General features: G+C 44.5%; 2 protein-coding genes across 2 annotated transcripts; one reads left to right on the forward strand and one right to left on the reverse strand.

Moving 5' to 3' along the window:
- Nucleotides 1-7974: 7974 nt before the first annotated feature.
- Nucleotides 7975-9100, reverse strand: DPPA5 (developmental pluripotency associated 5). The gene is made up of 3 exons (XM_016141667.2): nt 8939-9100; nt 8669-8848; nt 7975-8195 (listed from the first exon to the last, which is right to left on the reverse strand). The coding sequence occupies exons 1-3, from the start codon at nt 9048-9050 to the stop codon at nt 8137-8139; spliced, it is 351 nt and encodes a 116-aa protein (XP_015997153.1). The 5' UTR covers nt 9051-9100; the 3' UTR covers nt 7975-8136.
- Nucleotides 9101-15655: 6555 nt separating this feature from the next.
- On the forward strand, nt 15656-17024 carry KHDC3L (KH domain containing 3 like, subcortical maternal complex member). Its single transcript, XM_036237133.1, has 3 exons — nt 15656-15852; nt 16023-16202; nt 16477-17024. Exons 1-3 carry the CDS (start codon nt 15684-15686, stop codon nt 17022-17024), a joined length of 897 nt encoding a protein of 298 aa, XP_036093026.1. The 5' UTR covers nt 15656-15683.
- Nucleotides 17025-17374: the final 350 nt, after the last annotated feature.

Genomic DNA, 17374 nt, shown 5'->3' on the forward strand with positions numbered 1-17374 from the left:
AAACAGATTTCCTGAGTTCTGTGAGCTGCTCCTAGCAAATGAAAGAAATCCAAAGATCAGAGACAACAGACCAAAACAAGTTATGCAGCAGAAGCATATGCTGAGGTGAGAACTTTGGCCCCAGATCATGCACGCACAAACATACACACACACGTGCGCGCGCGCACACACACACACACACACACACACACACACAGAACCAAAGGACCAGGATATAATTAATCAGAACTTGAACACAAACCCTTTCAGAAGCAAGAATCCCTTGTTTAGGAAGATCCAGTGTTGATGTCCCTTTACCACAAATGGCCACGTTCCAAGATCCTTCAATTAAAACTTGCTCCACCAGCACGTCTGCTACCTGTTCCCCCTAACACCCTCAAAAAACCCTTAACCTAGTCCAGCAAGCAAGATGGATTTGAGGCACTATTAGGTGGTCTCCTGTCTTCTCAGTTGATGCCTTCTGGATCAGTAACCTCTCCTTATGCAAAAAAAAAAAAAAAGAGAGAGAGAGAATGAGAGAAAGAAAAGAAAAAGAAACCCAAGGAGAGGATCATGGGAACCTCTATAGACAGAAGTAAAGGTAACAGCTTGGACTTGCAACTGGCATCTGAAGTCCAAGAAGGTCCGTGGAACCTCCAATCTGTACCCTGTTGGTCAGAAGCACCTGAGCTTGTAACTAGCATCTGAAATGGTTGCAGGGGAGAACAGTCTTTAGAACTGAACTCTTAACCTGTGGACTCTGATGCTATATATGGGTAGATAGTGTCAGAATTGAGTTGATTTCTCAGATATCCTGTTGATATCTGAGAATTGCCTGTTGGTGTGGGAAAGCCCGCCTTCCATGATGGCACTGGATCCAGGAACCCAAATAGGTAAGAACTGAGAACACCTGTTCTCTCAGTTTCTGAATTAGAAATGAAGATACAGTCAAATTAACTGAATTAATTTATTTTAAGCCAATGGTCCTCAAGCTTCAGTGGCCAGCTTATTAACGCACAAGTTGCTGGGCCTATATCAAATTTTCAATTGAGTAGGTCTAGTGTATCTGTAAATTTGAATTTTTAACCGATTTTCAGGTGATGCTGATGCTGCTGACCAGGGACTGCTTTGAGATTGACTGTATTAGGACTCTTTTAACCTCCGTCAACTTGGATTTTCTCATTGGTAAAGTGCGCATAACAATAGTGATGTGTGGATTAATGAAGCCAAGGATGTGGAAATGCCTCATAAATTGTCCAGCACTAAGGGAAAATTGGTAGCAATTACGATTATTACACATTTGGCTTCAAGAGTGAATGCTAATGATGCATGTGAAGTGTTGATGTTTGAATCTTTGATCTTAAACATAGTAGTCCATATTCAAATACATGGGCATCACAAGGGATTCTAATAATATCAAATGGAATGAAAAGGGGAGAAAACCTTTCTATTGTGCTGCCTGGAAAATTACTGCTTGGCTATCACTCATGGGAACATAATATTCTAACAATAAGCTTTCTGCTTCTGTACCCCCGATTGCAACCAACCTGTGGGTTGACAGTAAATAGAAGAAAAATAGACTTTTGTGTTCAGACAGAATGAAGAATGGGGTTTAGGGCTTAAGAACCCTGTACCTCTACATTTCAGGGCTGCTTAATTTGGGGGTCCGCGTACCCCCGGTAGACCTAGCTGGCTGAATAAAGAGTGTGTTTCCTATAACTCACTGATTTCTGGTGGTCCGTGTGTCTATCAGGGGCTGGTGGCTAGACTCCCAATTCAATATGCAAATATAATAAGCTTTCTTATGTGTCTTGCCAAAAATAAGAATATTTCATACACATACATTTTGGAGTTGCACTGTATGTAAATTTAACTTATTCAAGGATAAGTAAGCGAGAAGTCCCTTTAGCTACCCAAAGTGTGACTATCCCACAGAGCTGAGTGTTTAAGACATATATTAGTCTAATATCTAGGCACTAAATGCATGCAAAGTAATTCATATCATGTTTAACTTTTACAGAAACATCTAGCTATGAGTTACCATGGGTAATTTTGTACTCACATATTTTTGCCCCAGGGCCTTTAAACTAAGCCCCCTTAAAAAATCCAGGTGCTCTATATCTCCTTTTGTATCTTGCACATTCCATTATATTTGTTAAACAGCTCTGTTAGAAAGTTCTTTTCCACGATAAGCCAGAATCTGCTTCCACAAACTTCTGAACAATGGAATTTATTTTGGCTTCAGGATATGACAGAATAAGTCAAATTCATCTTATGTTAATGACAAGCCTTCAAGATTTTAGACAAATGTTTGTTTATATTCTCCAGCCCAACCCAAATGCTTACCATTGAAGAATTGAAAACAACTAATTCCCCTCCCTCAAGAAATACTGAGGTTTTTGTCTGAAAGACCTAACCATTAATCCTATTTACATTATACTCTAAAGATAAATGGTGACTTACTAGAAGACAACTATATCTGAATTCAAAAGACTAAATGGTTTTCCTTTGGAGTAAAAATTTAAATAAACAATGACTACCTAAAAAAATATTCCCAACAGATTCTAGATCTGTAAACTCAGCCATCTAAATATCCAAGCAAAGAGCCATTTCAGAGACCAGAAACAGGCCCTGCAGAACCATGTGGCAGTTATATCCCTAACTGTAGTTCCAGGAAAAAGGTTCAAACTGAAGCATGAGAGCCATTCCAAATGCTGCTGCAAAGAACATCCTTGTATAGTAAGTAACATGTTAATAATTCTATAAGATAGTTCCCAGAAGTTATCTTGAGTTGTGTTGATACAGAATGTCAGAAAACTTTTCCCAAAATGGCATTCATTATCTTTTAAAATAATGTTCGCTAACTTCACAGGTGAAAAATTGTATTTATATTCCTTCTTATTACCAATGAAAATGTGATCATTCTCTAGTTCTGCAACTTAATTTTCCTCAAAATATCTTGAATTTCTTTTCATATCAACACATAATTTTCATTATATGTGTTATACAGTATTATGCAATATTATATTCCTGTTGAAAGTAAGTAAAATGATTTATTAAATTAATCTAGACATCATCTGGTGGGGAAAAGCATTACAGTTTATATTCTAAAACAGGAACCTGGGGAAAGTCAAGTAATCCAAAGTAAACATTCATTTTGGAAAGTCAGGTTATGGGGCTGGGAAAAAAGCCATCCTAAGGCTGGTGGTAAAGTGCCACCCTTAGCAACTCACACTCAGATGTCCGCCTGCTCTGCTGGCCAATCCACCCACAAAACCACCATCCTGGACACGGGATAACTCTTGGCCCCAACATGTGATTATCCTCTACCCTTCCCCAGACAAATAGACCAAGAACCCTCTCCTCAAACTTTACTAAAGCCTCAAAAAGAAAGAGAGGACTTGCCCACCTGTTCCCCCTTTTAGTTCCCTCTTTTTCTGCAGACCCAAAGCCCTGGTTCATTCTGCTCTAGCTCCCAGTTTTTTTGCCCTACTTGTCCTCCCTTAAAGTCCCATGGCTATGACAGAAGCTCAGGCGAAAGTCCTTGAGAGTTGGACATTTTCTTATTTTTCTTTTTCAGCAGTACAACTAAATACTATTTAAATTGGCAGTTTAATAGTTAAATCTTATATATCCCCAGTACAACTTCAGTCATGCTTTCTATTAAATTTAGAAAGAAAAGCAAAATCCTATGAAATTAGGTTCAGCTTTTGATGGCTGGAGTCAAGTTAGCATAATCTTACACTTTCATTACTGCTGCAGAGATTACATAGTGGCTACAGGACGCAGCAGAGCCACCTCTCTCTGGACAAACTCTAACTCCCAAATTCTACAAGCCAAGCAGATAACCTTCTTAAAAAAACATTCTTACCCCTGATTACTTACTATACAATTGAATATTTTAGATTTCTTCCATGTAAATAACACTTAAGACACTTGTTTTTTTGAAAATATTCCCTGAAATCCTAAGAATGCTCCCTGGCTACATCTTTGTCTTTGTTTTCTCCCTACAGCAGGGTTCCTGGGAAGGTGGCAAAACAGACATCTTAACCAATGTTTCTGGATTAAATGAATTGATGGGAGCAGTGAGGAGGCGAGGCAGAGGGATTAGAGAAGAATCAGGATCTAACCTGAGATTCCAGCAGGAAGAGAGACAATAACTAAACCACTCGATGGTTCTGAGGGACTAGAAGCTTTTTTTTTTTTCTCTGCCATGTCAAAACAATTTTATTTATGGTCAATCATGAATGTTCATATCATTAAAATGACAGCTTAATTTGGTTGTAAGTTTATGATATAATACTAAACTTTGATCACATGCACATGTTTCTAGAGGCACTGATATAAGACAACTTAAAGGGAACATTGGCTTGCACAAATTAGTTTATCATTAAATCCTCAATTTTGATTGTCTATATATATTTTTTAATTTTTTTACTTTTATAATAACACCATTTTATTCAGTTTTGGTTCCATAGTTGTCTACTCCACCACCTTGATAGACGGCTCCTAAAATTTTTTTACTAAAGTATAGTGAGTATACAATATTATATTTGTTTCAGGTAAACAACACAGGGATTTGACATTTATACACCTTATAGTGTAACCACTACACAAATGTCTAATAACCACCTGTCGCCTTGCAAAGGTATTATTGATTATATTTCCTGTATGTATACTATATATAGAAAACCCTAAAGACTTCACCATAAAACTATTAGTACCAATAATTCAGAAAAGTTTCAAAATATGAAATTAATATACAGAAATCTATTGCATTTCCATATACTAATAGTGAATGATCAGAAGAAATTAAGAAAACAATTCCATTTACAATTACATCAAAAAGAATAAAATATCTAGGAATAAATTTAACTAAAGTGGTAAAAGATCTGTACTCTAAAAACTTAAAAACACTGAAGAAATTGAGGAGGACACAAATAAGTGGAAGGCCATACTGTGCCCATAGATTGGAAAGATTAATATTGTTAAAATGTTTATATTACTCAAAGTAATCCACAGATTCAGTGCAATCCCTATCAAAATATCAATGGCATTTTTAGAATCCAAACAAAGTCCTATGATATATATGAAACCACAAATATAAATACAAATTTGACCTCCAATAGCCAAAGCAATCTTGAAAAAGGAGAACAAAGTTGGAGGTATCATACTTCCTTATTTCAAAATATTACAAAACTACAGTGATCAAAATATTACAAAACTAGTCATGGTACTGAGATAAAAAAAAAAAGAGAGAGAGAGATACTGATTAATGGCACAGAATAAAGAGAGCCCAGAAATAACCCCTGCTTATATGATCACTTGATCTATGATAAGGAGGCAAGAATATACAATGTCGAAATGGCAGTCTCTTCAATAAGTGTTGGAAAAACTGGACTAGAAGCTTTTTAGACAACTTATGTCCTGCTTAAAATCCCCCAGGTGGCTTTCTCTGCTCTTAGTATAGTCTTTGAGGCCCTGGGATAATCTGCCTCCCTCCCTTTCTGGCCTTGCCCCAGTCACCCAGCTCTACAGTCAGCTTTACAGTCAGTCAGTCCCCAGGTCTCCGTGGGGTTGTGCATCCCTTCCACATGGCCAGTCTCACTGCTGCCAACCACTCAGCTCTCACCCAGGAGTGACTTCCTCAGGGAACTTTCCCTGACCTCCCTGCCCGGGTCCAATCCCCACTGCAGTCTCCCAAGCACCCTCAAGCTTCTCAAAACACAGCACCAACATAAATTCACAGACTCTTAGATCCTCGTAACTCCCCAACCAGGTTGGAATCTCCTGGAGGTTCAGGTCCGACTGTCTGCAAAAGCTGGTAAACTTGCTACAGTCCAAACCTTATACCACCCCCCCCCCCGGGGCTTTCAGTCCTAGGAGTTCTGGCAGGGTGTCCTCTGGAGTCCATGAGGGGAGGGACATCAGCTTGGTTGACCAGGAGTGCTTACACCGACTGAGAATCTCTTTCCCCCTTCACCCAAAGAGTAAAACCGATTCATTTGTAATCTCTCAAGAGATTACATGTATATTTAGATATATATTTAAATGTGAATATATGTACCTTAGGGAGGGGGTGTGACTGATAGGCTTTGATTTTCTGATGTGTAAAATGGTAATAATGTGAAAATTGAGTTAATGCAAGTGGAATTCCCCACTGGCAATCAGCATTGGCTTTAATTGTTAGCCACTGTTATTTCGGTAGGTCTTATCAGCTGTTCTGTAAACAAGCTTTTCTGGACTATACTACGCCCTAGTTTTACCTAGTTTTACCTCCCCTCCAAATCTCTTTTGTCCTAAAGTCTGACCTTCCTTAGGGCAGACTTCTCATCTCCATTACAATGAAAACTTGCTTTGCTTCCCATAATCTTTGCACTTTGACTCGGTAAAATGGGGCAAGAGCTTCAAGAAAAAAGGCAGCCATTCCAAGACAACTATTTTTTTAACTTTCAGGGTATTACTTCCAAAACTTTTCCTATGAATTTTCTTAAAGCTTTGTATCATTCTGGGGTTTTTTAAAGGTTGAAAAATCTTCAGTCCAGGGCATGCATGAGATTTACCGCATATTCTTAAATTTTCAAAATTTGCTACTTTGACAGATTAACCTAAAGCTGTTTTCTACATTTAGAAGCGCTGCCCTTAGGACAGAATTTCTAGACTTAAAGGGCAAGGGCAGCTTTTATGTGTTTCATTCACACTGCAGAATTAGAGTTCATAACTCTCCAGTTTACAGTCTGATTCAGTTTCAGTGATAATTCTCCAGTTTACAATTTACACAGTGATTCATTGCCAACTGACTATTTGAAGGGTGCACTAGCTGAGGGTAATTTAAGAGTGCCAAAACTGATGGTCCCCAAAGCAGACTCAAGAAGTACAGAAGACAGGCAGACTATTCACCTAACAGATCAGCAAAAAAAAGTTTGCCAATCATCTCTGGGTAAAGTTGTGGGGAAACAGGCAATCTTATACATTACTGTTGAGAATGAAATTATTTTAACTTCTTTGGAAGGCAATCTGGTAATATCTAGCAAAATTACATATGCTCTTCCCTTTTGGAACAGCATTCTCCCTCTTGGAATTTGGCCTACATTTGCATGATGGACATGCACCATTTGTCTCTTGCAGAGAACTAACAGCTATTAGTTTTCTCTACCGCTATTGGTCAATCTCTCCAAGAAATACTCAACACTTGTTACTATGTGTGATGCCTGTTCTAAGTGCCCTACATATATTAACAGTGAAACCTCACAACTTCATACAGATTCAGACGCTATTATCTTCAATTGGAGACTGAGGAAGTTGAACAACTTAGCTAAAGTCATAGGGTCGGAAAGTTTTCTAAGTGGGACTCATTCTGGATTTGAACTACTAAACTAGTCTCTACTAGGGAAAACTGTAGTCCCCATTCTGATGACCTATCAATCATTGGGAGTGAGGCCCACCTATAGTAACACCTTCAACTACCCCCAATTCTGTTTACCCTATGGTGGAGAACCCCAGAGACCTGTTAAAGGAGTCTATGAGGCTCTTCTTTCACATACGAATCTTAAGGTTGAATTTTTCTTCAAATTCCAACCTAAATAATATTCTGCAGCAGACTGAATAAAGATGAAAAGCTGGCCAGCATTCGTTCTGTTAAGTTTACAAGGATATAAAACTGATACACTGAGATAGTATTGGTGCTTCTGTATTTGTTTTGGAGAATATTTGCTTTTCATTTTTAAACATGTTATGTTAACCAATTGTTGGGTTATTATTTGTAAGTTCTAGACAACATCACCATCCCCCCTACTCTGATGGCTTTTTGGTTGGAGCTGCAACTCAGAACTTGGATCCTAGACCTTTTATACCTTAGCCAAGTGTGCTTAGGCCTCTACTCATAGCTTTAGGGGTTTCAATTAAGAGTTAAGTACAAGATCCACCTTGGCTGTGATGTCATCTGTTAATACTTCAACCACATGTCAAAGATTTATTTAAAATTTTATTCTTTAATTAGCAACCTTGAGAAAGTCACATCAGGACTAAGAGGCAAAAGCAGCTGTTTTCCCTTGTCAAGGTGGAGCAGGGCTTAAACCAGGCCAGACCCATTCCAGCTGTAGCCACAGCCTACTCTCCGCACATCCTGGTCCCAGGTACGTTGGTTGCAAACTGGCTTCACTTCATCGAAGGGCCTAGCTCAAGGGCATTCATGGCTTCCTCAAGTTTGAGCATCCCTGCGCCAGAAAGCAACAGTAGATGGGCATGAGGAAAGAGAATAAGAGCCTGGACAGTTGTCAGCATCTATCAAGGTCCCTTTCTGGGACTTCCTGACCTGGCGTTCTGTTTCTAAGATTCTCGGGAACCTCAGAACGTGGGGCCACTGTGCCCATTCCAACAACTTCGAAGAAGCTGGGGGGGAAGGTGGGTGCGGGGGGCGGTTATCTGAGATGATAACCCTACCCTGAGGCCAGTCTCTAAGACCTTTCATCATAGTCTTACTCCAGGGTCCCTAGAACCAACCGCCCAAGTCTCAGGGGCAGCCCAGACACCGAGGGCCCCGCTGGTGATGCCTGCATGTGGGTGGTGGTTGGCGGAGAGGATGGGAAGGGAGGGGTAAGAAGATGGGCTGAAGGAGAGGGAGTGAAGTTGTCCGCGCGGGCCCCCCGCCATCCCCCCGCTCCGGACCACCTCGTAATGGGCCTCCCACCTCGCTCCTGCCGCAGGCGGTGCCTCTCGGCCATGGACTGGAGCATCCACTTGGTTCGGAGCTTGTACAAATAATTGCCGTAAACTACAACCTCGGTTAAGTCTGAGGATTCCAGAACCTTCAACTCGAGCATGGCTTTGCTCACTTGCTCGATGTACGGGATTCGAGATCCGTCCGGGCCTGTTTGGGGAAGAAGATGAGCGCTCCAGCCCCCGGAGGAGGCCGAGGCGCCCAGGTGGAGGCACCCGGGTCAAGTCTGGGCTCACTCACCAAACATGGCTTCCAGCAGCCGCGTCTGGACCAGGAACACCTCGGGATCTTTCAGGTCTTCGGGAACTCTGACCCACGGTGGGATATCTTTCCGTTTCAGCAGCGTCCCCATCTTGAGTGCTTCGAAACCAAACCACGCTCCCACTTAGGCAAGGCCTAACAGACTCGCCCAGCGCCGGCGCGCGCCTGAAAATTGAACACCTGGGCGAGCCCCGCCCACAAGTAGGCCCGCCCCCTGGAAGCTCCGCCCCCGACCTGGAGGCTCAATCAGGCGCTCACCACCCACCCGCCTGCGCTTTGGTCTCGCTGGTGACCTCTGTGGCTTTACCCTCTCCCGGGCACTGGTGGGCCCAGCTGTTTCTGAGCTTACGAGGGTTTCCATTTGCATTGACTCGTATCTTCAGCACCAGAATCCCTGGGCCTTGGGAGTGTATGGGGCGTAGGCGCTATGGTCTCTTACCCTAGGAACGAGTGGTTGGGCCTGAACCCCAGAAAGCTGGAGTCCAAGTGTGAGGGCACGAAGACCACCCAGGAGCTGCCAAATAGAGTTCCTGCCTCCTGTGTTCCAAAGGAGCATCCATTTCCTCTCGGCCTAAAAGGGCCAGACCCGGGAACTTTACATACATAGCCGGTGACCCCTGCAACTTCTGGAGACTCAAGTAATTCCTGCCATTTAACAAAGAGAAAAATGAGATTCGAAAAAGTCGTTATCTTCAAGGGACGTGAAGGGGGCTCTAAAATGCGCCCACATTTTGAGTTCCTTGAAGCCCCCGAGTCTGGAACTTTTGCGTCTACCCGGATTTCGAAAACTCACCGGTACCCCGCCTGACCACTGGCCAAAACCGTGTGATCCAGGCTCCTGACCCTAAATAAACTGATTTCATTAGTTTAAAAAACATCTTGCTTGAAGCAATTGCACTAGATTCACCCTATGAGGGTATAGTTTCAAGGTTTTATGGCTTAATAGATAGAGATAAAGTTGGCATTTCCCATCTGTTAGCATCTGGTTACTAAGAAACTGAATATTCCAAAGGGTCTGGAAATCCTAGCCCACAAATTAGGAAGTTAATACAGTAGTTAAAGAAGCAAATGGAAAGGTGTATGAACTGTGTCCAACTAAACGATATTAGAGACAATCTCATAAAACTACAGAAACTTACAGGATAAACAACCAGAACTTACATTGCTGACTCAAAAATTATGGCTATCAAAATTTTTTCAGTAGTAATGAGTAAGGTCTCTTCTAAAGAGCTCATTCACAATGACATCAGCACAGGTGTGTCACATCAGCAGTTTATAAGAGTCTGTTTCCCCCATTCCAATGATTTTCAATTGTTTGCCTTCCCACTGGGATAAGTGACTATGGATGCCTCATTGCTTTTTCATTTACACATTTTCAACCTCAAATCTCAGATTCACCAATTGCTGGTCTAGGGGACTAGTTGGAGAGTGGTGTGATTTACTAAGGGGAGTTAGATGCAACTTCTTCAAAAAAAGTGCCACTACCAACTCCGTCCTGCTTGGGGATAACCTGTCTTAATTTTATCTCCCAGGAAGAAACTATATGTGTCCCAAGACAAACCTTTAGCTTCTCAGCCTGGCCCTGAGCAACTGCTGTGAGTAAATATGAAATGAAGCCACCAGAAATTTTCAATCGCAAATATTACCTCCCTGCAGCTTTTTATTTGAAGCAGATAGGAACCCCATCCAGAGGCCCTGGCTCAGCCACAGCCGCCCATACCTCCCTTCCTCTGATTTGAGTACTTAGGCTGGTGGGCAGCAGGAGGTGAAAGTGAAAGGGCTGGACAGGAGCTTCTGGATGTCCTCCACCCCTCCAGCACAGGGCTCAGGGGGAAGCAAGTAAGTGCCAGGTGTACCCAACCAGCGGTGTCGGGAGCACCCAGGGCTTGCCCCCCTAGCTTTCTGGAAACTCACAGCGCGACATCCTAGTCAGCTACATCTGGACAGGGAACCGGCTTCCTTCCAGCCACTGACCTCCAGGTACGGCTGTGTGGACCGGAGACACACAGCTGCCTTCATCTGAATCATCATCCAAGGGCCTTAAGGCCCATCTGTCTTCTTTAAGATAACCGCTCACACAGGGCCTGAACTGAGAGAAAGCTACATACAAAATATTGATTGGGAAGGCTGCAGCAGGAAAGACAGTCCCAATACTACTCATTATAAACCTTGCCTTTCTCAGGAAAAGGCTGCTGTCGAAGAAGGGCATCTCTGCAGCCAGGGATCCTCCTCCAGGCCCTGGACGCGGGATTTTATGGGAGTTTCGAGGAAATGGTTCCCCACGCCCAGAGCAGTCACCGCAGCCCAGATACCGATGGCCAGTTCACCATTCTCCCTCTGCTCCCTGTGCAAGGTTCTAGCCCATCATCTTGGGGCTTTCCATGGGTTGCGCTGGTGGTTGTACAACCCGCATGAGCTTCGCGCTTGTGGCTGAAAACACACCTACGAGGCATAGCCTATCCAGGGCCAACTGTCTGTCCATCCGCTCAGCCTTTTTGGCTTCAGTAAGAAGTCTCCCGGATCCAGGTGCATACCCAGCGCGCGCATGGCTCGCTAACGTGCCGGCACCCTGTTGCGTCTAAGGAGAATCCAATGCTAGGAAAGTGCAGACACTTAACCACCCAAGCAGGGCATCCGCACCGCTCGGGTGCGGAAAGGGGACCTGACTGAACGCAGGTTCCCGCGACTCCTACCAGGCTTCTGCGTCTGGACAAGCTTCCCGGTTCTAACTCCTTAGCTTCTGAGGACATCGTCCGGCCATTGCCTAAGCCGAGATTCCCTGGCAGACAGGAGCGGCGGATTTGCGGAGCAGTGAGCGCCGCCAGCCCTCACTTCGCAAGCGGCTGTTGAGATGCCTGCAGGACATGACCCGCAGCAGCCACTTGACTCTCTTCCTGTGCCACGAGCGCCGACAATGGTGATCTCCGTATAGCCCAGAGGGTTTGCCACTTTCAAGTTCAAAACTACTTCGTGCACCTCCAGAAGAGCCCCAGGAGATCGGTGCACAGGCCTGGGGAGAGCTGGGCCATCAGCTAGGCGGAGCCCTCAGCCCCGCACATCCTCCAAAAGGCTGGCTAGTCAGGGTCCCACCGTTTGGAATAGAGCCCGCAGAGCTTGACTCTAAAGCACTGTTTGAGACTTCTGGAAGGACTGCAACAAGGGGCGCAGATGCGAGGTCCACCGCGAAGCAGAGGCCCCGGCCCGACTCCCTCCCGGAAGACGGACTCTGACAGCGACGCCTCGACCTTGCGGACTTCTCAAGTGTGAGGGCTGCAGCCACCACCCGCACTTTCGGAGTTTTCTCGGCATAGGAGCCCGGGAGCATGGTCCACTTCCATTTCAATTCTGCTTCTACTTCAACTCGTTCTTCCTCAGCTTCGGCCATGCGCAAGCGGGAGTCAGAGAAAGGATGAACTATTTTGGTGGAACTTCGGAGAACATCGGACCCGTGAGCGATCAGGGTTCGGTAATTCACAGCGAAACCCGCCCCTTCCAGGGCCTAGTCTATCCAGACAGCCCAACTTCATGGCTTGTTGAGGACGCGTAGCAATGACAGTCACTGACTGACCCTCTGCTGCAGGCTCTGCTTTTCCAGACCTTCTATGACTATCGGAGACATCCTATATCTTTCACGCTGTAACCTGCGCGGAAAGAGGCTCAACGCATCAGCATCTTGAAACTCGGAGGAACAGGGAGAGGATGACCTGGCTAGAACAAGGGAGTTAGAATTTTTCAATAGAATAGATTGTATCCTTCCAATTGCATCTTATTTATCAAAGATTTTAAATTGCTTCTATTATGGCTCTTCGATATTCAATCCAAGTTTACTATCGGATTTTGTTGACTTCCTTTTACACACTGCCTTGAATAAATCACAAGGACATTTGGCTCATTAGCCATATTTGGGAGTACCTCTTTTATATATAAGATAGATGTCCACAGAAGGAATTATAGATGAAAGGACAGGAGAAGCTTTCATACTCAAGCCATTCATTAACCTATTGCTTTTCAAAAATGTCCCTTGAACATTTGGGGTGAAAAAAAATCACTTGGTTGGGTGCTGGAATTGGAAATAACTCTGTCTTAGAGTTCAGTTGTCACTTTATCATAAAACAGTATTTCTAAAAACAACTTGTTTTTAATTTATACCCCCAACCAACTAGAATCTGTTGTTCCCTGGACTTTTATGTAACACACCCTGAAGTATTAGAGATAAGAGCGCCTCAAGCTTGAATGTATAAAAGAATTACTTGGGGATCTTGTTAAATACAGATTTAGTAGGTCTGGGGCAAGCCTAAGATTCTTTATTTTTAGCACTATCCCAGGCAATGCTGATGCTGCTCGTTAATGGATAAATGTGGGTAGCAAGGTTATAGATATCTCAACTATCCACCTAAGACCTTATCTAGAATATAAAACTCAGTAGCTAGAAAAGTGTGTGGTAATTAGCGACTTTCCTAATGAGTGCTCTCTCAAGCTCTGTATAAGAACGTGTGCGGCTTTAACATCCTGAGCTCCACACCTTTTCAACATTATCATTGGTCAATCACCATGCAGAAATGTGAGCCCCAGAACTGCCAGATATTCTGATTTTTATATAAAATTTATCATTTTTATATGTTAGGACCTGATTCAAAAGGTAGATTTTAAAAAATAGTGTGAGTAAAACAAAACATACCTGTGTGTGTGCATTACTAGGCCTGTGGAAATCAGTTAGCAACCTCCAAAGAGTGTTTATCTTCCAGGTTCACCTCTGTTCTCAGCCTCTAGGAAAAAGTCTGCCTCCAAAGGGGTTGTGAAGCCTCAAACCTAATCTCTCACAGCTTTCTCTACATCTCAGATGCTTCCCTACATTCAGAGATACATAATCCCTTTTGCTTCCATCTTACCTTCTATCATTTTTCTTCAAATTGATATACAGGCTTAAAGCAATTCCTATCAAAATGCCAGTAAGATTTTTTTTTGGTAGATATAGACTAGATTATTTTAAAATTTATATGAAAAGGCTAAGGAACTAGAATAGCTAAAACAACTTTGAAAAAAAAAAGAGATGTCTGCCTAACTTTAATTATTATTATATACCTATAATAATCAAGGCTATGTGGCATTGGCAGATTAAATGTAAAATGTATAGCTATAAAGCCTTTAAGGGAAAACACAGGAGTAAAATTTTGAGAACTAGGGCTTAGTTAAGAGTTCTTAGACTTATCACCAAAATCTTGCTCCATAAAACAAAAAACTGATTAATTGGACCACCTAAAGTAAAAACTTTTATTTTGTGAAACACCTTGTTAAGAAGATGAAAAGGCAAACTACAAACTGGGAGAAGTATTTGCAAACCACGTATCCAATAAAAAACTATTATCAAGAATATATAAAAAACTCTCAAACTCAAGAGTAAAAATCAAACAATACAATTAGAAAATAAGCAATAGACTTGAAGAGACATTTCACTGAAGAGGTATACAGATAGCTAATAAGCATATGAAAAGAGGTTCATCATCATTTGGCATTAGGGAAATGTATATTAAAAGCATAATGAGTTATCATTCTATACCTATCGGGATGACTAAAATAAAAAAATAGAGAACCCTAAAGCTAGTGAGGCTTAAGAACAACTAGATTACTCATACACTGCTGGTGGTAAGGTAAAATGGTACACAAAATCTGGAGACAATCTTAGAGTTCTATGATTAAACATCAAGTTATCATATGACCCAGCAATTCTTCACTTAGGTATACACTCAAGAAAACTAAAAACATATGTCCACACAAAATCCTGTACATGAATGTTCGTAGTAGCTTTACAAGTGTTAGTCAAAAACTGGAAACAACACATATGTCCTTCAAGGAGTGAATGATTAGACAAATAGGATACATGTATCCCATGGGTATCACTCAGCAATAAAAAGAAACAAACTATTGATACAAACAACAACTGGATGAATCTCCAGAAAATATGAGTGGGAAAAAAAATAGCCAGTGCTAAAAGTTACATACTGTTTAATTCCATTTATATAAAATTCTTAAATTAACAAAATTATAGAAATGAAGAACAACAGATTAGCAGTTGCCAGAAATTAAAGAGAGTGTGGGGATTCCTCTGTGTCCAAACCATATGGACCATCCGCTGTTGGGTGTGCTCAGCTATCGCTGACAGATTAAGGAAGAGGCCGAAAATGTGGTGGCCTCTGGGAAGAGAACTCAGTAGTCAGGGTTCAGGAGGAAGTGGGGGATTTACTTAAGCTCTAAAGTAACATTTTTACTCTTTGAGTTTCTACTTTTCTGATGTTACTTGATTAAGTTTTCCATTAAAAGTTATTCCAGTCCCTCAGGAATGCTAAACTGGTTCCATTAGAACTGTCTGGAAAAAAAACGATTCTCCGCAAACATCAGTTTTCTTCTCTGCGGATATTGTCCTGAGGTTGAATTTTCTGCCTCTCTGGGGCTCGGTCTCTCAGCGCGCTGAGGGAAAGGGCGGATCCAGAACCCAACCCACCACCCGGGAAGTGCCCCATTGCACCTGTGCGATCTCGTAAAGATGCTGGGTTTCGAAATTTGAGAAGCGAGGCCTGGAATCCAATAAGAAAGGCGCGGATGGGGAGGGGCTTGCCAAAAGCCCTTGAAATAAGGCCCAAAACCGAGCGCAGCTGCCACAGCCAGGCCCAACTACGACCTTCCAGGCTGCAACTGTACCGCTGCTCTCTGCGAGGCCTGCCGCAACATGACCAGCCCCAAGAGGTTTCCGACGCTCGTGCAGCTGGAGCAACGCGAAGGAACGCTATTCCAGGTGCTCGGTAATCTCACCAAGCGGCCCTCCTGGTTCCACAATGAGTACCTGAAGAATCCGAAGGCAGTTCACCTCGAGGCGTGGCTGGTGGAAGCAATCTTCGGTGAGTAGCCCGAGAGCGGAAGCCAACGTGGTCTCTTTCCCCGACTCCTACCCACCCCAATACCCAAGCTGATCGCACGCCAGGACAAGTCTCTCCTGTGGCCTTGGCCTCAATCCGTGCCCCCTTGCCTCCCGAGTCCTCGCCTCGCAGCCTTTCTACCTCCTGCGCAGGGCCGGGAGGAGAGCACATCCCGCACGTCGAGTGTGTTTCGCAGACTCTGCTTCATGTTCATCAGTGGGACCCAGAAGACGAAGCTGAAATCTTGATATTTGGTCGGCCTTCTTACCAGAAGGACGTGTCCAAGATGATTATGAACTTGGCTTACTATCACCGTCAACTCCGGGCGAAAAGTACGCGACCTAGAATAGTGAGAGGAACCCTGGACAGACCCTGGGTTTCTTGGGAGGGATCCTGATGCTTGCTGGCTGTGCCCCGGCAATAGTTTCATATTCTTAGTCTTTCCGAGATTGGTTTTCCTCTTTGCAATGGATCTAGACGGCCAAATTGACCCCGCGCTCTCAGATTCTGGGCCCCCCAACCGCGAAGCCTGTACAGATGACTGAGTCGTTTAAAGACAGAGTATGAAGACACAGGTGCTGTCTCCTTACACTGCTCTTTTTCCAGGCTCAGTGAGGGCGGCTGCGCAGGAGACCGAGACCCAGCGGTCCCCCGACGCGCTCCGGGAGGCGGCGACCCAGCGGTCCCCGGACGCGCTGCGGGAGGCGGCGACCCAGCGGTCCCCGGACGCGCTCCGGGAGGCGGCGACCCAGCGGTCCCCGGACGCGCTCCGGGAGGCGGCGACCCAGCGGTCCCCGGACGCGCTCCGGGAGGCGGCGACCCAGCGGTCCCCGGACGCGCTCCGGGAGGCGGCGACCCAGCGGTCCCCGGACGCGCTGCGGGAGGCGGCGACCCAGCGGTCCCCCGACGCGCTGCGGGAGGCGGCGACCCAGCGGTCCCCGGACGCGCTGCGGGAGGCGGCGACCCAGCGGTCCCCGGACGCGCTGCGGGAGGCGGCGACCCAGCGGTCCCCGGACGCGCTGCGGGAGGCGGCGACCCAGCGGTCCCCCGACGCGCTGCGGGAGGCGGCGACCCAGCGGTCCCCCGACGCGCTGCGGGAGGCGGCGACCCAGAGCTCTCCTGACGCTACCATGGGCCTGGTTCCCAGGTTATGAAGGCATTCCGGGGCCCGGGGACGAGAGCCAGCCAAGATTCAAGTGGAAACTCCCATCTAGAGCCCTCTTCTAGGCCCTCATAAGCTGAGGAAGAATCGTGTGTGTTGCCCTTGGTTTCTCCTCCCTATCCACGCCCCCCCCACCCCAATGTTAAATGTTTGCAAACACGAATCTAAAAAGTTCTAACCAAGAACCGAATTACCCCAATAAAGAATCGAATTTCCCTAACGTCTAACTGGCTGGTAGGAGGGGAGGGAGAGTGGGCATCTTCCTTCAGCAGGCAATACCTGCTCTAGGCTGCTGTCTATCTAGAGAGGCAGGTGAGACCTATTAGGTTTTTAGTCGCTGGA

Source organism: Rousettus aegyptiacus, unplaced genomic scaffold (assembly GCF_014176215.1).
Source record: "Rousettus aegyptiacus isolate mRouAeg1 unplaced genomic scaffold, mRouAeg1.p scaffold_m13_p_1, whole genome shotgun sequence".
Lineage (NCBI taxonomy): Eukaryota > Metazoa > Chordata > Mammalia > Chiroptera > Pteropodidae > Rousettus > Rousettus aegyptiacus.

Excerpts from the sequence above, each read along its gene's own strand:
- DPPA5 (XM_016141667.2), bottom strand. The coding sequence starts at position 9,050 with ATGGGGACGCTGCTGAAACGGAAAGATATCCCACCGTGGGTCAGAGTT. Across the intron at positions 8,849-8,938 it reads GCTGCTGGAAGCCATGTTTG|GCCCGGACGGATCTCGAATC; the intron begins GTGAGTGAGCCC and ends TTCCCCAAACAG. Across the intron at positions 8,196-8,668 it reads CCGCCTGCGGCAGGAGCGAG|GGATGCTCAAACTTGAGGAA; the intron begins GTGGGAGGCCCA and ends TTTCTGGCGCAG.
- KHDC3L (XM_036237133.1), top strand. The coding sequence starts at position 15,684 with ATGACCAGCCCCAAGAGGTTTCCGACGCTCGTGCAGCTGGAGCAACGC. Across the intron at positions 15,853-16,022 it reads GCTGGTGGAAGCAATCTTCG|GGCCGGGAGGAGAGCACATC; the intron begins GTGAGTAGCCCG and ends CCTCCTGCGCAG. Across the intron at positions 16,203-16,476 it reads CCGTCAACTCCGGGCGAAAA|GCTCAGTGAGGGCGGCTGCG; the intron begins GTACGCGACCTA and ends CTCTTTTTCCAG.